General features: G+C 42.5%; 1 protein-coding gene across 3 annotated transcripts; it reads right to left on the bottom strand.

Annotated features, from left to right (window-relative positions):
* Positions 1-482: 482 nt before the first annotated feature.
* LOC123753102 (uncharacterized) lies at positions 483-24,599 on the bottom strand. 3 transcript variants are annotated; one of them, XM_069301860.1, is made up of 6 exons: positions 24,448-24,599; positions 13,090-16,622; positions 9,660-9,872; positions 4,992-5,206; positions 2,700-2,847; positions 483-1,771 (listed from the first exon to the last, which is right to left on the bottom strand). In XM_069301860.1, the coding sequence occupies exons 2-4, from the start codon at positions 15,686-15,688 to the stop codon at positions 5,040-5,042; spliced, it is 2,979 nt and encodes a 992-aa protein (XP_069157961.1). In that variant the 5' UTR covers positions 15,689-16,622; positions 24,448-24,599; the 3' UTR covers positions 483-1,771; positions 2,700-2,847; positions 4,992-5,039. The 3 variants fall into 3 exon arrangements, with proteins under 3 accessions (XP_069157961.1, XP_069157962.1, XP_069157963.1); XM_069301861.1 differs by having other exon boundaries at positions 24,363-24,591; XM_069301862.1 differs by having other exon boundaries at positions 24,557-24,577.
* Positions 24,600-24,853: the final 254 nt, after the last annotated feature.

Genomic DNA, 24,853 nt, shown 5'->3' with positions numbered 1-24,853 from the left:
TGAGTAGCCTGGTCACTGCGTAGCCTGGTCACTGAGTAGCCTGGTCACTGCATAGCCTGGTCACTGAGTAGCCTGGTCACTGCGTAGCCTGGTCACTGCGTAGCCTGGTCACTGCGTAGCCTGGTCACTGCGTAGCCTGGTCACTGCGTAGCCTGGTCACTGAGTAGCCTGGTCACTGCGTAGCCTGGTCACTGCGTAGCCTGGTCACTGAGTAGCCTGGTCACTAAGTAGCCTGGTCACTGCGTAGCCTGGTCACTGCGTAGCCTGGTCACTGCGTAGCCTGGTCACTGCATAGCCTGGTCACTGCGTAGCCTGGTCACTGCGTAGCCTGGTCACTGCGTAGCCTGGTCACTGCGTCGCCTGGTCACTGCGTAGCCTGGTCACTGAGTAGCCTGGTCACTGCGTAGCCTGGTCACTGCGTAGCCTGGTCACTGATACTACTTCCCCAATGTATAGAAAACAGGTTATGAAAACCTTGTAAATAAATATAAATATTTATTTCTAGTAAATTCGTATATATTGTACAGTGACTTTGTGTCCCTCTGTGGACCAAGTGTGTTGGTACGTATAAGATGTTTACAGGTGTGTGACCATAACAATAATTATACTATACTGCAGCTTCAAGAGGCATAGATGAGCAAGGTGTACATGAGGACAGTCTAGCACACGGAACTACACAAACAGCTACACAAACTCAAAATTGGCCTGGGAGAACAACCCGTCCTCTTAAAAATAACACTTTTGGCTCGTATGCGCGCTATGACCAAAAGTGGACGTCATTTGAAATGAAATCAGCTCACGAAAGTGACATACTGTCCTGGTTACTGTTTGAGTCGTCCGGCTTACTCGAAAAGGTTAGGAGAGGAAACTTTCAATTAACGTTTTTCATAATGTATTGAAACTTATGCGAATTTCCTGCCCACCTAACCTATCAGAGGACCCTTATCTTACTGGTGTTGAAAAAAAAATCTCAAATTTATTTTAATTTTTTTTCATTTTCAAATTACGTCCACTTTTGGCCATACGGGCAAACGGCCAAAAGCGACGTTTTTTTAAGAGGAGAGGTTGGGGAGAAACCCTGCTCTGTAGTCGGGCAAAATCCTACAAAGATAGAGTGGGATGCCCTTATGGAACTAAACAATAGGACGGACATAGTGATTAAAGTAACCGACAAAGGGGCGACAATGGCAGTATGGGGAACGGAGAACTACAGGCGGGAAGGCCTCCGCCAACTAGATGCTCCCACAAACCATCTGATACAATTCTAGGAGAGGCAGTGGGAAACGCACAAGGAAAGAAGTCGGAACTCGGTACTGACAGTATACTCCAACACAAACGGTACAGAGGGACTCCTCACAGCAGCGGCCAGGGATGCATTCATAACATTTTCACACGCAATACCGCCACCATACGTCCTGCCAAAAATACATAAATCATTAAATCCAGATGCACACATGGTCAGGAAGGTCCATACTGAGTGGCTGTGGGGCGTCAACGTGGCCCGTAGATCTGATACACATGGCACTCTTCGCGACCTTTTGGGTCTCTTGCTGGAACGCCTGAAGGATGTTATGGACTTTCTGGCCAGATCACAAAACCACAGGGAACCTATTCCATTAGGGGCAGACCTTCATCCTCTGGACAGGGTGTCCTTGTACCCCAGCATTCCCCAGAGAGGCACGGTAGATTGCGACCTTTTTCGACACTCAAGGGACAAATCCAAGTAGAACTGCAGGAGGCATCAGACAGGAGACCACCACCCAGAGCCCTGCTAGAAGAATGTATATTACACATAATGAGAGACACGTTGCTACATTTCAGTGGGAGGGCTTACAGGCAAATCACAAGCACAGCAGTAGACGGAAGCACCAGCATCTCAGTGGTGGAAACTTGCGTACAGAGAGTACGTGTTGGAAGAGCTCAGAGAACAGCACGCCCCCACAACCCCTCTACTACCCCACAACCACTGTATCTACTGCAGATACAGCAATAACGTTTTTGGCATGACAGCGAGGGAGGTGAACAAGACCTTCAGAATTTTTTTGACCTGTTTTAATGGAGTTCATGGAATTTTAATTTTACATTAGAAAGCAGTGAAATGGAGCTGGCCTTCTTAAACACATATGTGTATCTAGGATAACAACAATGGGGGTGCGGATGGGGATCCATATAAAAGTTCCAAGCGACGCTAAGCCCCGGAAGCACCTCAAGGTAACCTCAAGGTAAGGTACATTTATGCCACTCACCATCATTCACACACTCCTTACTGTACTCACTGGCAATAAGGTTAAAAAGAACAGCGAGTGAGGGTAACAGACCGTGAGAAAGGTGTAAATGATCTCTCGAGTTTCTTTTCTAAGCGAAGATATCCGGACAGGATTCTCAGGAATGCAGAAAGGAAACTGGCATTAACAGAATGACAATCAGTAATTCATACAAATAACAAATGTAACAACATGATAGAGTGATAATACCAACATTGTACGCACCCACTTCGGCAGGGCCGATACGAAGGGAACTAAACATCCCATGAGAATGGATCAAACAGGATATATGCAGAACACACAGCGCGGGTCTCCTTCTCATACAAACCTTGATGCTGGCACGGCGAAAAGGACAATTTTCAGTTTACATATCGGTGGAGTTCACAATTCCCTATATCCAAAAGTAATAGGTCTAAGGACGAATAAAATAATTACTTTTCCTAGGCAGCTATAAAGGTGCCATTTGTGTATCGGGAATTAGCTCAACATGGTTGATACGTCTCGGTCTTAAACAGCACTCTGAAAAGGTCTTGGATTGTGTACTGTGGCAGTCGCTCGCCGGAAGTCTCTCCTTTTGAGTTCCCTGGAAATCAAATAGTAAGGATATTATTCTCTGATTGATGTCCTATTTGATGTAATGATCATGAGAGCATTAATAAGTTTTCCAACCACACAGGAGTAGCAAGCCACGTCGACCAGGAGTAGTAAGCCAACGTCGACCAGGAGTGCACACACGTGACGTCAAGGTCTGTTGAACCTGCAGAGAGATCCACGTGACTACTCTAGAGGTTGGTGAAATGGCACGCCATGATGATGGTTATTTCTTAAAATGATGGGACTGCACGATGTATATACAGATGAAAGTGTACAGCACTTCCTTCCACCCTGGCAGATAGTACCTTTTGACATCCTGACCCATGCATACACCACCAAAAAACTAATCAACAAACAACCCTCATGCTCAGCTTGCTGCTAAATTAAACACCATAGAACACATTCACAGTATACAAGCTTGAAAACAACATTGCACAGACCATATACACTGACGGATCACTCAATACAGCTACAGGGAGGGCAGGAAGTGCTGTTATTGCTCATCAGCCCGATGGCAAGCACAATTCAAAGGAATATACGAATTTGTAAACTGGACATCCACAATGCAAGCCGAGTTGGTAGCAATACTGGTAGCACTCGAAATTATTGACAATACTGAAGTAGACAGTTTAATTATTTCCGATTCCCTTTCCTCACTACGAGCAATAAACAGTTTGCAATCAAGTAATAACATGCTTGTCTGGAAGCTAGACGTAGATATATAAGAATACTGAGCAAGAGGGTATATATAAAAATGTTTTGGATTCCTTCTCACATTGGCCTGCAGGAATATGACAAAGTTGACGCCCTTGCTAAGGCTGCAGTAAATAAAGACAGCATTGAACGGAATCTTAAGTTATCAAATAGGTCCCTTAAAAGTGTCATTAGACAAGAACTACTGGATGGATTTGAAGAAAGTAGAACTGTACAAACTGGAACTAGTAATTTCATCACAATGAAATGTGTGAAGTAAAACATGTGTATGGAGCAAGTAACAAAGTCAGTAGACTAACAGATGTTGTCCACAGCTCGTATAAGACTTGGCTACAAGTATCTCTGGCAGTTCGGCTTGTATAGGGATCTAGATGAAGTAAAGTGTAAAGTGTGTGAACAAAGACAGGGACATACACTCGAACACTTTTTTTTTTAGATATATACAAGAGTTGTTACATTCTTGTAGAGCCACTAGTACGCGTAGCGTTTCGGGCAGGTCCCTGGAATAACGATCCCCGCCGCGAAGAATCGTTTTACAACCATGTACACATTTTAACTGTGAGTTAAACAGAGGCTACAGTTAAGGATTTGCGCCCAATAAATCCTCCCGGCCAGGATACGAACCCATGACAAAGCGCTCGTGGAACGCCAGGCGAGTGTCTTACCACTACACCACGGAGACTAATATCTTGGATTGTAGTAAAATTGAGTCATTTAGAGATAAATCTAAGCTCACTCTATATGATATGGCAACCTATCTTATTACCATGGATAAATTACCTGAAATCCTTGCACTGTATCCACATTTCGCTTCCAGTAGATAAACGACATATGAGATGAAGAAACAAGTAGTGTATTGTGAAGACTAATAATAAACAGAAGCTACCCTATGACTATCGTCATTGGTCAAACTATTATGTATGAGCGGTAAGACCTCCATTAATGTATAATGACTTACTGTAAATGTATAGCTCTTGAAATAACATTTTCTCTGTAACTAGCTAACATTGTAACTATAAGGTGTGAAGGATAGATGAAATTGTTTATGTAATATCTAAGATGAGGTCTGATAAAGACCTTTTGTGCCCTCTGTAATGCTTTTTGCGCTACCGCTCACAGGATGGGTATGGGGTGACAATAAACTAGCCGTCTCCGGCGGGGCAACAATCAAAATCTTAGTAAACACTACGAAGTTGACTCCCATGACTGGTCTTCATTGTGGTACTGATGTGGGTACTTTAAAACTGGTGTGGAGCAAGCTGAAGGTAGTTAACTATCTTGCAGTCCATAATAAACAAGAGGATCCAGGCTGGAGGGACACAGTGCCTCCTACCCTCTGTGGAAATTGTAATTTGTGTTCACCCAATGCAACAATATTACACATGTATAGTCACCATGATACATGCACACCAAACCTACCTCATAGATGTGTCATCACACATGCATATTGTGAATACTTTTTGGCTCTCAACTCGCTTCTAGACACAAAGGAAATCCGAGGCCAAGTGAGTTAACAAGCTCCTTGAGGCGATCTTCATCCTCCTGGGGAAGCGAGTCCTTGGTATAGACAGAAAGGCCATCAGTGGTGATGCCCTTCTGGTGGAGGCTTCGTGCTAGGCTCTCCACACCAACACCTGCAGACGGGAGAGCATAATGAGGCACACACCTGAGATATACAAGAGTTGTTACATTCTTGTAGAGCCACTAGTACGCGTAGCGTTTCGGGCAGGTCCCTGGAATACGATCCCCACCGTGAAGAATCGTTGTTACAACCAAGTACACATTTTACTGTTGAGGTTCATCCCTTGCAAATGATATTCCATCTTCCGGTACAGACATTAATGACTATCTTTCAGGTAACTATCCACAGTCTCTGTACCTAAAGCCTATTAATTCCACTGACGTCAATGAGATAATCCTTTCCCTTAAAACCAAGTCTGGTGCCCTTGAGGAGATACCAACTTTAATTTACAAAAAAGCCTCCAGATCTTTAGCCCCTGCTATTGCTTTGCTCTTCAACAAGTCACTTGAACTCCAAACCTTCCCAGATATTCTAAAAAAAGCGAGAGTAACGCCTGTCCACAAATGTGGTAATCTCACAGATGTTAACAACTACAGACCTATATCTATCCTGCCAAACTTGTTAAAAAATTTTGAAAAACTAATCTATAAGCAGCTTTACTCATATCTAGCCAAACTCAATATACTTAGCCCTTGCCAATATGGCTTCAGACCCAAAAAAAGCACTAACGATGCACTTATTAGTATGCTTAACTCGATTCATACAGCTCTTGATAAAAATGAGTTTCCCTGTTGGGTTGTTTGTGGACCTGCGTAAAGCTTTTGACACTGTCAACCACCAAAACCTTCTTCTTAAATTACATCATTATGGAGTCAGAGGACACTCCCTACAATACCTCAAATCCTACCTTACTGACAGGCTCCAATATGTTTCTGTGAATAATACAATTTCTCCCACCCTACCCATCAACATTGGTGTTCCCCAGGGCAGCATACTTGGCCTCTCCTCTTTCTCATCTACATTAATGACCTTCCAAATGCCTCCCAACACCTCAAACCAATTCTATTTGCTGACGACACAACCTCATTTACTCCAGTCCTGATCCCCTTGCTCTAAATGCCACAGTAAATACTGAGCTAAATAAAGTCCATCTGTGGCTAACTGCCAACAAACTCACCCTTTGTCGGAAAATCCGACACCATTTAATAATATACAGACAGATAATAAGTGCTGCTGTATTACCAACAAGTTACCCATAGAAACGTAACTTGTAGTGGAATTTCCGTCTAAAGAAAACGGGATATCATCACCACATACTATTATAAATTCACCAGCTATTCTGCTGGGAATTATTCTTAAATACATTAGTCTTTGGACTTTACCATCATAAAACCATCTTATATAAATAACTTAATTATCAATATTAAAGTAGAGTAAATGTGACCCTTCTATCACTTTCTGAAATGTGGACAATGTAAGCCAGGCGTCAGAGTGAGGAGGAGGGCAGCCATTGTTGTTTATTGAGACCAGAGGCTCACACGGGAGCAAATTCGGCTCCTGTTAAATTTACTTGGACGTAGTGTTATGGAACCCAAAGGTGTACCATTGTCAACACGCTGTCTACAAATACAAGTTAAGTGTCTATCCGAAACCCGTTTATCATTCATTTATGGCCATTAATGTCAGGATATAGGGTTAGCCGGTTAGAACGCGAAATCGCCTCATACTAAAGGTAATTAAGCCAGGTCTTTAATGTTCCATGTACTGTTTTCTCTGATATACTTGTCATATATAGGTATCTGGCTTCACAGCTAGCGCACTTTTGACAGGTCAAGACGAGGATGCAAGATTATGTGCACCAGTTACTGGGTGATAGAAGCTACCTCAAAGAGGATAATTTGGTGTCTACACCCTAGTTATACCTGGTGGACTAACCTGCTGTACTATAAGATAAGGAACCTCATCAATGTATGTAGCTATTACTGTAGTTTGATTGGCTGCATATATATTAATTTAATAAACCCCCCTAATGTGTAGAGGATCGATTTGTGAGATTATGAGATTATTGCAGAAATACAGTCCACTTATCATTATACAAATTGCTATCGAAGTATACAAATTAACGTAAATATAAATTCATATAAATTAAATAAATATAAATCTCACAGGTCGGTTCCCACACCCTTAACATTGACAAAACCTTCTATATTCTGTTTGGGCAATAAATCCTCTAATCAAATAAATCTCAAAATAAACAATACCCAAATTTGTAACAAATTAGATGGCAAATTCCTTGGCATTCTCATTGACCACAAGCTTAATTTCCAGGGACACATTCTAAACATATCAAAAAAGTTTCAAAAACTGTGGGCATTCTTTCTAAGATCAGATATTATGTACCACGCCCTGCCCTGGTGACTCTCTATTACTCCCTTATCTATCCATATCTCAACTATGGTATTTGTGCTTGGGGCTCTACTACCCAAAATCACTTACGTCCTCTAATTACTCAACACAAAGCTGCTATTAGGACAATATCCAATTCTGGCCCCAGACATCACTCGGTACCCCTACTTAAATCTCTGAATATGTTAGACATTAAGTCACTGCACATTCTCTCATGTGTATTATACATATATAAAACGCTAAACTATAATGCCAATCCTGATCTCAAAAGCTTCATAGAAGGTTGTATCAGAACCCATGAGCATCACACCAGAAATAAATACAGTTTTGATATTCCTAGAGTACGACTTAATCAAACTAGAAATGCTCTACAAATCAAGGGGCCCAGAATGTGGAATGACCTTCCCAACCATGTTAAAGACTGTACCTCTCTCAACCAGTTTAAGTTAAAAGCGAAGCTATACCTAATAAATTCCCTGTAACCTACCTTACCCTTCTATTGTCAACCAATGTCTGTTTTTTTCTTTAAAGAGCGCTGTTTGTCGACATAATTGTATTTGTGCTGCTTTTTCATCTATGTTTTCATATCTTGTTTTCATTCTACTCATTATGCTCAATTAGTATTAAGCTTGTCATTTAAGTTTATCATGCCCGAAACGCTTTGCGTAATAGTGGCTTTAGGCATTGTATGTACTAGCTCTACCTATAAGTCAAACAATCCTTGTAAATATTTATTGTATGTATGTACCTTACCTAAATAAAATTGTATTGTTGTATTGTATTGTTGAGTTAAACAGAGGCTACAGTTAAGGATTTGCGCCCAGTAAAACCTCCCCGGCCAGGATACGAACCCATGACAAAGTGCTCGCGGAACGCCAGGCGAGTGTTTACCACTACACCACGGAGATTGGTTGTTACGGAGCCGAGTCCAGCGTCGTTGCACGGAGCAGTGACGACAACGTCATCTGTCAGTCAGCTCCCGAAACCCCCTCCAAATGGACGCTGCCATCTAGCGAGGATGGGATATACCGGCTACAGGGGCTAGTTTCCCGTCTTAATCAGCTCGTGACATAGCCGCTGCTGACCTCTGGTGAGGTGGTGCTTAGACAACAACGCCATTTATGGAGTGGATAGGTGGACGTTTGTGTCTAAGCCTGTGAGATGCCCTAGAGTGTCCCTAGTACTAATGACGTGTCTGATTACAGAGTCGACCTGGGACTACTATAATTGGACGATGGATCAGTCTACCCAAGGCAGCCATAGTCTCTCCACGAGTTTGCTCTGAGGAAGCTGTGAGTCACCCCCGGACGGACACTGTTGAGAGTGTTAGCCTGCCTGTGACGTGGCAGAGTCGAGGAATCGTCGCATCCAGGGCTGGCTGGTGGAGGAGACTAGCCACTGTGGTGCTATAGAGGAGGAGGGTGATCAGCGGGATCACACGAGGCTCCTGCCTAGGGCTCGCAACCCTAGTATCGATCGTGGAGTGGCCTACACAGCGGAGCTGATCGGAACCTGCCAGCTACAGGCTGGATTTGTGGTTGAAAGGCCTCCACGACGGTGCACCCAGTGGGACTGTGATTTGGCTGGCCTGTGGCCGAGGTAGATTCGCCGAGAGAATCAGAGGATTCATCGTGGGCCACGAAGAAGAGAACCAGGGCTACTCATCTTGAGCACCGTGGAGCATCCTGTGTCTTCAGAGGAAAGACATATCTGTATATAATAAGTGTAGTTATAGCAACCCCGTGTGACTGTGTTATATTTAGTTATGGTGGTGGCAGAAATATATATATATAAAGCAGTGCGTTTGAATCCCTTCCCCTTTATTTTTAACTTGCGTTACGGAACACACCCCTTGAAAGCCACTACTAACTGGGGCCGGATACCCAAACTCTAATAACATCAGAGAAGAACCCGGTTGCGACCCAATAGGGCCGTAACACTGGTAGATCTGACTAACTGGTTAGACCTGACTACGCACACACCAAACGCTAAAATCAGTGAATATAATTTGCTCTACTATCATGTGAGGCTAAACAGCCCCTAGGCTATTCTTGAAGCAATATAATGCAATATAAAGACACTTAGGTTTTAGCGTCAACTCTGAGGGATTCTAGTCTTCCACACACTCAAGATATCATAGTTATTAAGAATATACTTACTAGTGAGGTGAGTATCAACGAAATCAATTTCAAAATAGAACCCTTTACTGGATTCGGGACACAGTTGACGAGCCAAGTCGCAGCACCAGTCGATGTCAGGGCTGTCATCTGTGAGGCAGCGAATTACTGACAGACGTAGATAGAAGAGTGGATATGGCAGTCTGGTCAGGGTGGCTGGGTCCATGATGTCGCCCGTGGCATCCAGTATAATATCTGTAGGTGCACATTTGTATGTTATAGTGCTCAATTCAAAATCAAAACAAAACCTTCAAACACACTTAAGATGTATCTCCTGTTCTCACTGGTGGACATGATAAACACTGGGATGTATCTCCTACTCTGATTGGTAGCCATGATAAACAAGGGGATGTATCTCCTGCTCTCATTGGTGGACATGATAAACACTGGGATGTATCTCCTGCTCTCATTGGTGGACATGATAAACACTGGGATGTATCTCCTGCTCTCATTGGTGGACATGATAAACACTGGGATGTATCTCCTGCTCTCATTGGTGGACATGATAAACACTGGGATGTATCTCCTGCTCTCATTGGTGGACATGATAAACACTGGGATGTATCTCCTGCTCTCATTGGTGGACATAATAAACACTGGGATGTATCTCCTGCTCTCATTGGTGGGAGAGAGTAAACAACCCTACTGAATTGAAAAGCTGTCCAACTTTTACATCATTCAAAATCAATACTAAAAAGTACCTAATTTCATCTTCATAGTTTTTCACTTTTTGCCTTAAAATTGCACTGTATCTATTGCTACCCAATCTCTCAACCTTTTTGTTCCCAATTTGAACATCTTTACCATTGTGATCATTGCTGTTTTCTTATATGTGCTGCCAATCTGTTGTATAGTGTTTATAAATCTTGTTTATCTGTATCTTTTGCTACCCAGTCTCCCAATCTTTATGTACCCAATCTGAACATCTTTACCATTGTGATCATTGCTGTCTTATATGTGCTGTCAATCTGCTGTTTGGTGTCTATTAACCTTGTTTAAATTACTAATCAAGCTGTCAATGTAATTAATCAGAGCTTTAATATAACAATGTGCTTTAATATACTTACTTATCTCTCTCATCTCATTTTTCTCTTGTAATGTATCTTTATCATTTATCAATTCTGATTGAAATTACCTACTTAAAATTATCTGCTAGATTAAGGACCTGCCCGAAACGCTGCGCGTACTAGTGGCTTTACAAGAATGTAAATACTGTACTATCCAATGTATTCTCACAAACCCAATGTACCTTCTTGTATATATATAAATAAATAAATAAATAAAATAAACAATGAAGGCACAATAAGACAGTCCATCCTCCCGCTTACACAACATTTAATAACCATATAGTCTGTGCCATATAGTAACAATATTTTGTTGGGTTTGCCTGTGCTTGTGTGTTGGTAGCCCTCCTTGGGATCGAGCACTCCACAGCTGTTGATCTGGGTGAACTAAACGTCTTGGCAGCGGGGCGTTTGGGTGCTCTGTACCTTATTCACCATGGGCCTCCTTCCTCATCTTTTCCTGTGTTTCTCCCAGCCCTTCCATCACTCCGTGGGTGCGTGGGGCATTTTGAGGCTGTCACGGACCATTTTTGTTTGCTTTGGGGGTTTTCCCAGATCCTGAATTTACCTGAGGGCCACTAATACTAGTGGCCTCGATGAGGACAGGAAGCCGGGGGTTTGTCAAAGGTCCCCCCATTTGCCCTGATGATCTTTTGCAGGTGTATTTTAAAACCCAGCAAGGTTTTGGCATTTATGGCTTCGGTGGGTAGGTGGTTCCACGGGTTTACAACACTATGGGTGAAAAAGCATCTACTGTTTTCTGTCCAACATTGTGGTTTGTTGAGCTTGAACTCGTTGCACCAGACACGTTGCTCGGTGCCTAGTGCTTGTTCCTAGGCAATCCAATGGTTTCTTGTCATGACCTATCTCCTGTGATACGGTTTTGTTTTCTTCTTGTGTGTGGGTGAGTTAGGTCGGAGAGCCACTGAGAAGACTCTTTCTAAAAGTCCAGCTCACGACATACAAAATACTCTGGCTAAATAATATAGCTGACTAAAGGGGAATTGGGAGGGAAACTAGAATCACCTACTTTCACCTATCCTCCAGTGAGAGTTGAGTTGTAGCTCCTGGTCCAGGCTCCCGCCTCGAGTAGGGAACGCCCCCACACACACCCTGTCGTGTCCTCCAGGAACCCAATCAACGTCCCAAAATAAACGCGTCGTCTCCGTGTTCTGTCCTCCGCGGGTCCGTGCTCCTCCTCCACGTCTTGTAGGGTTAGAGTCGGTCTCCCGGCCGTCAACTTCTCCTCCCAACTATGGCTGCCAACCTACGTCTCGGCTGCAGTCGTACGGATTTCCAATTAGTATCTTCTTTCACTGCTTCCCAGTGGATTGGCCCAGCCGCTACGTCGTCACTGTGAAGCAATCAGACATCCCAGACGATACTGCCTAGACTTCACCTGCACAGCACCTGACCCTGGAGCACTTGATGCTCAATATTCCGTCAATTCCCTCTTCGGTCCACACATGGAATGAATGAAGACCTCTCGGTGTACTTGCAGACTACGGGTGATGAGTAAGATCCACGGGAGTGGCGTATTACTATCAGATTGACGGGATCAACCTTCGCACATCCGTCCACCTTGAAGTGTCGTGTTAGACTGATTCCCTCACGGAGGATTGGCCCAGCCACTACGTCATCACTGTGAAGCTATCAGCCGTCGCATACGTTGCTGCCTATAGACTTCACCTGCACAACACCTGTCCCAGGAGCACTTGTTGCTCAATATTCTGTCAATTCCCTCTCTGTTCCAACACATGAATGAAGGAAGACCCCACAGGTGCTGTCAGACCGCTGGTGATGCGTAAGTCCTCCGGAGACGGGGTAAACTGTCCAACTGACAGGACCCCCCAGCGCACGTCCGACCTCCTTGACGTGCTGTCTTTGACTGGAGGTGCCACCGCGGCGCGATGACCGGGCCCCCCTTCCTTCGTGACGTCATACTTGCCAAGAGAGGATTTCATTGGCTTCCTGTGCCACGTCGCTGTCGGTGACCAATCTGGCGCCACTGACGTCACACAGTTTTGGCGGCAAAACGGAGGGGCCAGCGCCATATTGACTCCCTAAAGGGCCTATACCACAGGCCAAAATACTCTTCTTTTACAAATTTCTCGCCACCTCGAGAACACTACACTCTCCCACATATATCAAATTGATGCCTGCGACGTAGAGAACGCTCGGGTAAAGTGGACATGACTTACAGCAGGCGTGGGAGAAATATAAGGGGGAGGAACACCATCACAGTATATATATATATATATAACCTAACTAAAGAAATACATACTGTTCTTATTGCTAGTAAGTCATGCACAGAAGTATAGAGAATAAATGATGATGACAATACTCACAAATGTTTTTGATGTTTGGAAGATGTGGCATGTGATCTAGAAGGATGGGCAGCTCCTGTAGAGTGACACGCAGGTATAGACTGACTATGCTGTCTGGCAAGCTGGGAATGGCTTTCTCAGACAGGTGGCCAGCAAACCCCTTCAAGATACATTCGCTTCCCGGCGCTGTCAGGGTTTCCAAATATACGTCTGAGAATTCGTCATTTTCATTGCGGTGGTAAAAGAGAAATAATGATAGAATGATCTTCCTTTTAACTAGCACTGACATAAGAGGACTGATCTGGCCGAGTTTTGGTTTACTGTTGATGACAATAGAAAGACTCCTAGGTTTAAGGGTCATCTTGTTAAGAACAAGTGGCAGGACGTCACATGAATTAGCATTTTTTATATCCCAGTGCTTTTGGTCAGACAGCTCCTTGACGACGGCTTCGATGATGTGCTCATTCATGTGGGACTCGACTATGTGCTTCAACACCTCATCATCGGGTCTTGCCATGTCAATTACCTGAGAGGCAAATTTGTGTTCCAATTTACGGGCAATCATTACACCTGTAATATTGATTAAGACGTTTTGGTATTTGGCATGATCATTAATTACCGCATCATGCGTCTCGCCTTCTCCCTCTAACATGACATCATGTAATAGGTTTGGTTTCCTCCATCCATCTATGTAATGGCTATGCGCTGGTTGGCCGCCTCTCTCCTTGTCTGCCTTCAGCAACTGCGCAAGCAGGGCCTTGCTGGCACAGTACTCCTGGTACCTGGAGTGAAAGTAACCATAAACCCACACCAGTTTGAGACCTCGACGAGAACTGGTTCTTGTAAAGTAGTTGGACAAGACCTCCTCGTCCGGGAGCTTCAGGGCTTTACATTTCAATTTAATCTCTTTTACCGTGTCCGGCTGGAGATCAAACTCCTTCCTCACGATCCCTCGTAAACTTATCTCTTCAAAGAATAACAGGAACTCGTCACATTTGTCTTCGGGGTCTTCCACTTGTTTGATCTTGAGTCTGGATATTAGCTTCTCGGTTATGAAGTTGTGGATCTGTTCGTAGACTTCGGTGCTCGTGGTGAGCTTCTTAAAATCTTCTGGAGTCTCGACGCACAGGAGCGCCAGCAAGGTCAAGGTGAGTGGTGTGTTGAGGTAATCTCCAAGTAACTCACTCATCTTCTCCAGCCTCTGTGTAAACCTGTCTTCGGTGGCTTTTTGCTTGCTCTTGTCCGTCTCCAGTGCACTGATAATTCTGTTGACGTATTCCAAGCGAAGTTGTGGGCTTATGCCCAAGACGAGTATGTTGTAGCGAGTTTTGGACGGGATGAGAAGTGAGAGGGCTTCATCCCAGCCTGGACGTGTAGTTATCACAAGCTTCACATTCATGCCAGGGAGAGGCAACAGCTCCTTCATCAACTTTTCTGAGTTCTCATTGACCTCGTCGTAGCCGTCAATTAAGAATAATATGTTTAAGCTCAATATTATCTCCTTAAACATCTGGAAGTCAACATCTGAGTTGAGCAATGTTTGAGGCAGCAAATTGTTGATGAGATCATCGATAGTATTAAGATGTCTGTCCCTGCACAATACATAGAAAACAAGGTCCACAGTGTCGAGGTGACGTATGGCAGCAGGGTCCTCTACCCACTTCTCGAGGATGAGCTTGAGTAAAGTTGTCTTGCCCATACCACCTTCCCCCGTCAGGAGGACACACTGAGGCAGTCTTCCGTCCTCTCGTGTGATAGTCAAGAGGTCTTCATATTTGATGTCCTGAACCTTGGGTGTGTGGGAAGGTCGTACACCTATTGTGGAGTCTTGAACAAGCTGCAGTCTTGTGAAGGTGTGACTTGGGTCGTGTTTAATGTTGAGCAGGAGCCAGGGTGCGGGCTCGATCTGGTACAGCTGTCGGTACCCATCAGTTAGCTCCTGCTTGCTGCTCTGCTTAACCTCTTCTATTATTTGAGCTTTGAAGAGTTTAATCTCCTTGTGAAGCCGATCCAGGTGTGTGTTATCCGCGGGATCCAGTGGTTCTCTGATCTTTTCTCGCAGTCCTTCAATATACTCGGTGACATCCTTGATCACCTGGTCCACTTCCTGGCTGTCTCTCCCACCCCGGGCGCCGGCCACTCTCAACATCTCCTTCAGTAAGTCACTAAGCTCAGTTAGCGTTGTCTTGAGCTCGTGCTCCGTCATCTTCACGTGTTCATGTGCCAACGTGTTTCGGTGTTGTTTCAACTTATAAATGAGGTGTTCGAGTGATGGCCCGAGAGGTCCCGGAGTGGTCCACGTGGGGTCATCAGTATCTGCCAGACCACACACGCGTTGCAATAAGCTGTATAATAAGGTGATATCAAATGTATTTACAGTAGTGACGTCGATGGAATTGTCGAGGCTGTGCCGCTGGTGAGTATTGAAGACCTTTCTGTACAGGGCATTAGTGAACCCAAGGGTCTGAGTGAGGTGGGTATTTATTGGGTAGCTTCCCTGGTACAACCACACAAACACACTACCTAGTGCATCTCGTCCGGCCTTAGTCACAGCCAGCTCATACCGTAATCTGTTGAGATCTTCCTCTTGGATTACTGCGGCTTGCGTCAGGGCGGCCATGTTGGGTTTTATAATTTGCTCAGCACAGCTCTCGGTGAACCCTCGCTAGGATTTTGTTATTTGCAAAGTGAAATGTTGTCCAATAGCTTTACAAATGACCAGATAGTATTTAATGAGTTTCATTGTTTTGAAACAGTAAATTTGTAAAAAATATCACAAATCTCAAAACTTTATCCAATAAATATATATATAAATGATTTCCTCATGTGCCGTGAATACCATACTTAAGGAAAGACATTTCATTAGGTGTGTGAAGACCCCGGCGGCTTCTGTTGCCTCCTGTTGCGGGGCTTTCTGATAAGTAGACTTATCTCTTCACCTTGATACTTAAAACATATTTAGCTGTTCACTGTAAATATGGTCCAGTGTCATAACAGAACCCTCCAGAACATGAAGGAAAATTTACATGTAACGAGAGAGAACTTTGTGTTGTACGAGCATATACATGTTGTCTTTCCTTTCTATAAGATCTTATTTCCTTTCTGTAAGATCTTATTTCCTTTTTATAAGATCTTATTTCCTTTCTATAAGATCTTATTTCCTTTCTGTAAGATCTTATTTCCTTTTTATAAGATCTTATTTCCTTTCTATAAGATCTTATTTCCTTTTTATAAGATCTTATTTCCTTTCTATAAGATCTTATTTCCTTTCTATAAGATCTTATTTCCTTTCTATAAGATCTTATTTCCTTTCTATAAGATCTTATTTCCTTTCTATAAGATCTTATTAACTTTCTATAAGATCTTATTTTATTATTATATTTATGCAGATCGCTGAATTATTATGTTCCATAACTTACACTTCCTCTTGTTTCAAAACAAGTTACTTGATAATATAATATTTCTCGGTTGGTCACTTGCCTTTTCTCCTCCAAACGTGTGTTGAACAGAATCTACATCTGCCTTAAGAAAGTCCATCGGATTCCTGACATTTTCTGGAATAAACGGAAAACAATTTCAGGATCATATTATGTCGTGATAATTATTAATTTAATATTTATTACAATAAACAATCTATATCTATAACTTGGAACGTCTGTCTGTATAAGGTTGGAGATGCTCAGGCCAGATGCTTGAGCAGCCTCACCTAACTTTGCACTTTGATTCCTGTTGGGTACATGCCCAACAGGGTCGCCAGAATTCAAGAGGGAACAGTGTCACAGTCAGGGGCCTGGTGGCTGAATGGACAGCACTCTGTATTCCTAATCCTAGGGTTCGGGATTGATTCCCTGCGATGGCGAAAACAGATAGGCAGAGTTTCTTTCACCCTAATGCCACTGTTCACCTAACAGTAAATAGGTACCTGGGAGTTAGACAGCTGATATGGGCTACTTCCTGTGTGTGAGTGTGTGTGTGTGTGTGTGTGTGTGTGTGTGTGTGTGTGTGTGTGTGTGTGTGTGTGTGTGTGTGTGTGTGTGTTTACTAGTTGTGTTTTTACTAGTTGTGTTTTTACGGGGGTTGAGCTTTGCTCTTTCGGCCCGCCTCTCAACTGTCAATCAACTGTTTTTTACTAACTACTTTTTTTTTTTTTTTTTTTTTTTTTTTTTTCCCACACCACACACACACACACACACCCCAGGAAGCAGCCCGTGACAGCTGACTAACTCCCAGGTACCTATTTACTGCTAGGTAACAGGGGCATTCAGGGTGAAAGAAACTGCCCATTTGTTTCTGCCTCGTGCGGGAATCGAACCCGCGCCACAGAATTACGAATCCTGCGCGCTATCCACCAGGCTACGAGGCCCCCTGTGTGTGTGTGCGTGTGTGTGTGTGTGAACAAATCAGTTGATTGATTGACAGTTGAGAGGCGGGCCGAAAGAGCCAGAGCTCAACCCCCGCAAGCACAACTAGGTGAGTACAACTAGTAACACCTGTGGCACCAATGCTCATTTCCTTTAATACTTTGACCAAAAAAAAAAGTTATAAAAATATTTTACTCATCGTAAGAGTGATGGATTTATAGATAGAGCTAGTACATACAATGCCTAAAGCCACTATTACTCAAAGCGTTTCGGGCAGGAAAAACATTAATGACTAAAGCTTAATACTAATTGAGTATAAAGAATAAAATATGTTGAGAACAAATAAAAACAGAGATAAAAAAGAGGGGGAACATGGCTGAAAAAGCAGCAAAAATACAATTAGGTCGACAAACAGCGTTGTTTAAAAAAAACATATATGGGTTGACAACAGAGGGGTAAGGTAGGTTACAGGGAATTTATTAGGTAGTGTTTCGTTTTTATCTTAAACTGGTTGAGAGAGGTACAGTCTTTAACATGGTTGGGAAGGTCATTCCACATTCTGGGTCCCTTGATTTGTAGAGCATTTCTAGTTTGATTAAGTCGTACTCTTGGAATTTCAAAACTGTATTTATTTCTGGTGTGGTGCTCATGGGTTCTGTTCCAACCTTCAATGAAGCTTTTGAGATCAGGATTGGCATTATAGTTTAGCGTTTTATATATGTATAATACACATGAGAGGATGTGCAGTGACTTAATATCTAACATATTCAGATATTTGAGTAGGGGTACCGAGTGATGTCTGGGGCCAGAGTTAGATATTGTCCTAATAGCAGCTTTGTGTTGAGTAATTAGAGGACGTAAATGATTTTGGGTAGTAGAACCCCAAGCACAAGAAAGAGTGACAACACACATTCAAACCCAGCCGTTATCCTCTAAAAAGCCTCGCCCCCTTTCTCAAAGCAAATGGGACACCGCCTGGCTCCCACCACCCACCAATGGGCACTATTTTGCTAAACATGCTAATTAATGATTATGCTAAACATAATCTCACTCCACACATTCTCTTGTGTCAACTACATTTACAAAACCCTGTTCTTAAATGCAAACCATGCTCTGAAACTCTCCCTGGACAGATGTAATAGGACCCATTATCACCACACCAGAAATAAATATCTCTTTGATATCCCCAGAGTCAAACTTAATTTGTGTAAACACTCTATGCAAATAAAGGGACCCAGTCTATGGAACTCACGCCCTACTGAATTGAAAAGCTGTCCAACTTTTGCGTCATTCAAAAACAATACTAAAAAGTACCTAATTTCATCATCATAGTTTTTTACCTTTTGCTTTAAAACTGCACTGTATCTATTGCTACCCAATCTTTATGTACCCAATCTGAACATCTTTATCATTGCTGTCTTCTTATATATACTGTCAATCTGCTGTATGGTGTCTATTAATCTTGTTTAAATTACCAATCAAGCTGTCAATGTAATCAATCAGAGCTTTAATATACCAATGTGCTTTAATATACTTACTAATCTCTCCCATCTCATTTTTTTTCTTGCAATGTATTTGTTATCATTTTATTAATTCTGATAGAATTTACCTACTTAAAATTATCTGCTAGATTAACGACCTGCCCGAAACGCTGCGCGTACTAGTGGCTTTACAAGAGTGCAATTACTGTACTATGCTATGTATTCTCACAAACCCAATGTACCTTCTTGTACATAAATAAATAAAATAAATAAAATTTTATTGTTTCTTTCATCAATTAAAAAGAGACATAGAGATGGATAGGAAATAAGAGACAGAAAGACAGACAGACAAGTGAAGTTTATTTTACTTCTGAACTTCACAGAAGAGAATATAAACAACGTTTACTTCTTATCTTCATGTAGTAGATGTAAACAAACTTTTACTTGCCATCTTTAATTTTTTGATATATACAAGCGTTGGTACATTCTCGTACAGCCACTAGTACACGTAATAAGTACATTCCTGACTGTATAGTACATAAATACGCTTATTGTGCTGTTACATTTACCTCCCCATATATCCTCTTCATTTTCTGTTAATACACTCAAAATTTTTAGGTTGAAGTTTTAGTGTTCGATGCTATATAAACAAAGTTTTAAATATAAAGAATTTCTTTTTAAGTTTTATTAAACAATACAGATTTTATATAAATTTTGAAAATATCCTGAGTTACGTTATAATTTATTGAAAGATTTTAGTTTTGTTTTATTAGTTTTATAAAATTGTAATATCAATACAGCTGTTGGTTAAGTACGAATTGTAATTAAGAAGCAATAAATGCTATTTACATGCTTGTCCTCCTACACTGTTCTGGAAACTGGAACATATTGAAGGGGTGACAGGCAAGCTACTAACATGGATGAAAAATTTCCTAACTGACAGAAAAATGAGGGCCGTAATCAGAGGCAAGGTATCTGATTGGAGGAATGTCACGAGTGGAGTACCACAGGGTTCAGTTCTTGCACCAGTGATGTTTATTGACTACATAAATGATCTACCAGTGGGAATACAGAATTATATGAACATGTTTGCTGATGATGCTAAGATAAAAGGGAAGATAAGAAACCTAGATGACTGTCATGCTCTTCAAGAAGACCTGGACAAAATAAGTATATGGAGCAACACTTGGCAAATGGAATTTAATGTGAATAAATGCCATGTTATGGAATGTGGAATAGGAGAACATAGACCCCACACAACCTATATATTATGTGAGAAATCTTTAAAGAATTCTGATAAAGAAAGGGATCTAGGGGTGGTTCTAGATAGAAAACTATCACCTGAGGACCACATAAAGAACATTGTGCGAGGAGCCTATGCTACACTTTCTAACCTCAGAATTGCTTTTAAATACATGGATGGAGAAATACTAAAGAAATTGTTCACAACTTTTGTTAGACCAAAGCTGGAATATGCAGCGGTTGTGTGGTGCCCATATCTTAAGAAGCACATCAACAAACTGGAAAAGGTGCAAAGACATGCTACTAAGTGGCTCCCAGAACTGAAGGGCAAGAGCTACGAGGAGAGGTTAGAGGCATTAAATATGCAAAAACTAGAAGACAGAAGAAAAAGAGGTGATATGATCACTACGTACAAAATAGTAACAGGAATTGATAAAATCGACAGGGAAGACTTCCTGAGACCCGGAACTTCAAGAACAAGAGGTCATAGATTTAAACTAACGAAACAAAGCTGCCGGAGAAATATAAGAAAATTCACTTTTGTAAACAATGTGGTAGACGGTTGGAACAAGTTAAGTGAGAAGATGGTGGAGGCCAAGAACGTCAGTAGTTTCAAAGCATTATATGGCAAAGAGTGCTGGGAAGACGGGACACCACGAGCGTAGCTCTCATCCTGTAACTACACTTAGGTAATTACACTCCCAAAGGTTAGGTTAGGTCGTGGTTTTCTATACAGTTTTACAGGTGTACTCTAATATTCACAATATTTTGGTGCGATACTGGCGATTAAGTGTATTTTTGTACTATGCCGATAGTCTGGATTGTACTTTTTACATTTAGTATGAAAACGTACTGTCTATTCGGAGGATGGGCTGCCATAATCCTACGTTCCCTGGAATACGAACCCCACGAAGAATCGTTTAACAACCAGGTACCCATTTTACTGTTGGGTTAAACAGAGGCTACAGTTAAGGATTTGCGCCCAGTAAATCCTCCCCGGCCAGGATACGAACCCATGACAAAGTGCTCGTGGAACGCCAGGTGAGCGTCTTACCACTACGCCACGGAGACTGCTAATCTTGACGTAATGAAAGCTACACAATCTTTATCTTGTTTCTCAATGCAGTTAACCTGAAATAATGTTTACTTTTAACCCTAATGCAATATGTAAAAGTAACATCTACTTCTCATCTGACCGCATTAAGCAAGAAAGAGAAGGATGGGCGGACTGCATTTTCTTGGACTGTCTGAAAGCCTTTGACACAGTCCCACATAAGAGGATGGTACATAAGTTGGAGAAACAGGAAGGAGAAACTAGTAGGGCACTCCAGTGGATAAGGGAGTACCTAAGCAGTAGGAAGCAGAGAGTTACTGTGAGGGGTGAGACCTCAGATTGGCGTGAAGTCACCAGTGGAGTCCCACAGGGCTCTGTACTCGGACCTATCCTGTTTCTGATATATGAAAATGATCTTCTAGAGGGTATAGGCCCCTCAATGTTTGCTGATGCCAAAATTATGAGAAGGATTTAGACAGATGACAGCTTGAGGCTTCAATATGACCTGGACAAACTGAAGGAATGGTCGAACAAATGCCTGTAAGAGTTTAACTCGAGCAACTGTAAAGTAACGAAGATAAGAGCAGGGAGCAGGAGGCCAGATACAAGGTATCATTTGAGAGATGAAATTCTTCAATAATCAGAGAATGGGAAAAACCTGGGGATTGATATCATGCCAGACCTGTCCCCTGAAGCCCACATCAAGAGGATAACATCAGCATCATATGCCATGCTGGTCAACATAAAAACATCCTTTAGAAACTTGTGTAAGGAATCATTCAAAACCTTATATACACGGAATATGTCAGACCAACCTGGGAGTATGCAGCTCCAGCATGGAGTCCGTATCTCATCCAGCACAAGACTATATTGAAGAAGGTACAGAGGTATGTATGCCACCAAACTAATACCCGAGCTGAGGGGTATGAGCTATGAAGAGAGACTACAGGAACTAAACCTCACGTCACCAAAGACAGAAGAGTTAGGAAAAACATGATCACCACATACAAAATTCTCAGAGGAATTGATTGGGTCGATATAGACAGTTTATTTAACATATGGGGCACACGCACTAGGGGACACAGGTGGAAATTGAGTGCCCAAATGAACCACAGAGAAATTAGAAAAAGAACTTTTTTAGTGTCAGAGAAGTTAACAAATGGAATGCAATAAGCAGTGTAAGCAGTGATGTGGTGGAAACTGACTCCTCCTGGGATCTGTGTGTGTGTTGGAGAGAAATATATGTAGTAGTCATAATAGAGGAGAAATAGATTGGTTAGAAAGGCGGGGTCCAAGAGCTAATAGGTTTATTCTGCAGGCATAAACAAATAGTAAATACACACACACACACACACACACACACACACAGTACTGCACATGCATGAGACTGCTGTTCAAACTTGAGAGGCAGGCAAGAGTAAGCAGAAAGGCCCTAGCATGGATAAGGAACTACATAACAGGAAGGAGCCAAAGAGTTACGGTAAGGGGCGAGAAGTCGGACTGACGAACAGTAACGAGTGGAGTACCACAAGGATCGGTGCTGGGACCAATTCTGTTTTTAAACATGAACGATATGTCTACAGTCGAGTCGAGTCCTACATGTCGATGTTCGCGGATGACGCGAAATTAATGAGAAGAGTTGTAACAGTTGAGGATTGTAGGATCCTCTAAGAGGACTTGAACAAGCTGCAGAGATGGTCAGAGAAATGGCTACTGGAATTTAACACAGCAAGTGTAAAGTTATGGAAATGTGACTAGGTGACAGGAAACCAAAGGGACAGTACACAATGAAGGGAAACTACCTACCTGTAACGATTCGAGAAAGAGACCTGGGAGTGGACGTAACACCAAATCTAATTCCTGAGACATATATAAATAGGATAACGACAGGAGCGTACTCAACACTGGCAAAAGTTAGAACATCATTCAGAAACCTAAGTGAGGAGGCATTTAGGGCGCTTTACACTATGTGAGGCCAGGCTTAGAGTATATCTCATCATGGAGTCCCCATCTGAAGAAGCATATAAAGAAACTGTTAAAGGTTCAGAAATTTGCGACGAGACTCGTCCCAGAGTTACGAGGGATGGGGTATGAGGAGCTCCTGAAGGAACTGTGCCTTACGATACTAAAATAAAAAGGATGAAGTGGAGAGATATGATCGCAGCATACAAAATAATTAGGGGAGATTGACAGAATGGAAATAAACGAAATGTTCACACGGAATACCAACAGAGCCGGTCGGCCGAGTGGACAGCACGCGGGACTTGTGATCCTGTGGTCCTGGGTTCGATCCCAGGCGCCGGCGAGAAACAATGGGCAGAGTTTCTTTCACCCTATGCCCCTGTTACCTAGCGGTAAATTAGGTACCTGGGTGTTAGTCAGCTGTCACGGGCTGCTTCCTGGGGGTGGAGGCCTGGTCGAGGACCGGGCCGCGGGGACACTAAAAAAAGCCCCGAAATCATCTCAAGATAACCTCAAGATCTCAAGATAACCAGGAAGCATGGATGAAAGCTGGAAAATCAGATTTGTCATAGAGATAGTAGAAAAAGTTTTCTTTTAGTGTGATAGTAGTTGGGAAATGGAGTGAAATAAAGGAGCACATTGTGGAAATAATCACTACTCATAGTTATAATAATAATAATAATAATAATAATAATAATAATAATAATAATAATAATGATAATAATAATTTACTTAGGAACAGTACATACATAGTTGCAGCGTTACCGCACAAACATTCTGTTAGATTTAAAGAGAGAGAAGTAGTACATACAATACCTAAAGCCACTACTGCGCATAGCGTTTCGGGCAAGCCCGAAAAACTAGGTATTAAAAACTAGTTTTATAACTAGGTATGATAGGGAAGTGGGACCGGAGTCATTACTGTAAACAACCGGTGGCTAGAAAAGCGGGATCCAAGAGCCAATGCTCGATCCTGCAGGCACAGATAGGTGAGAACTCACAAACACACGCAGACTCCATACTGATATATGGCTATGGCAGACTTAACATAGTTTCAAATGAAGATTTGACAGAGCCGAATGGGCTCCAGATTCTGTACACCAGTTGAATGACGGGACCAAAGAGCCGAGGCTCAACCCCTGCAAGCACAACTAGGCGAGTACATAACAATGGCTTCAATGACGTTGCTCTTACACTGTGATTCACAGCTCTCAGCTGCATCAACACTCAAGCTGGCAACCCCAGGCGACAACGGTCAATCACGGCACCCAATAATTACCTCCACAGTGTCACCGTCAACCCTGAACCTGTACGTGTCCTGTACAAGGGCGCACACCCAGGGAGTATAGTAGGTGGGCGAGGTGAGAGACGAGAGCACTAACACCCACCTCCTCATCGTCCCGAGGTTCGGGCGGCACTGAGTCTCCCTCGTCTCATTTAGGAAAACTTCTTCATGAAACTAACTCCTTTATTAAAGTTGTAAATCAATTATTGTTAGTATTAGAATTCTCATTATTATAAGATAAGTAAAATTAGTTATCATTATAGGTAGTTTAGAGCAATTAGGTTGGGAAGTTAATGTTCTATATAGCCTTGTTATTGACAATCTTTCGGCTGGCAACGCTGCACAAGACGTCACAGAGTATCGTACAGATTGTTGCACAAGACGTCACAGATTATTGTAC

This window comes from Procambarus clarkii, chromosome 46 (genome assembly GCF_040958095.1).
Source record: "Procambarus clarkii isolate CNS0578487 chromosome 46, FALCON_Pclarkii_2.0, whole genome shotgun sequence".
Lineage (NCBI taxonomy): Eukaryota > Metazoa > Arthropoda > Malacostraca > Decapoda > Cambaridae > Procambarus > Procambarus clarkii.
This window is presented reverse-complemented; position numbering and strand designations above follow the sequence as displayed.

Bases quoted from the DNA above. Each gene is read 5' to 3' on its own strand.
- LOC123753102 (XM_069301860.1), bottom strand. From the start codon at position 15,688: ATGGCCGCCCTGACGCAAGCCGCAGTAATCCAAGAGGAAGATCTCAAC. The intron at 9,873-13,089 runs GTGAGTATTGTC...GTGCACCTACAG, and splicing joins TCCAAACATCAAAAACATTT to ATATTATACTGGATGCCACG. The intron at 5,207-9,659 runs GTAAGTATATTC...TCCCGTCTGCAG, and splicing joins CGTTGATACTCACCTCACTA to GTGTTGGTGTGGAGAGCCTA.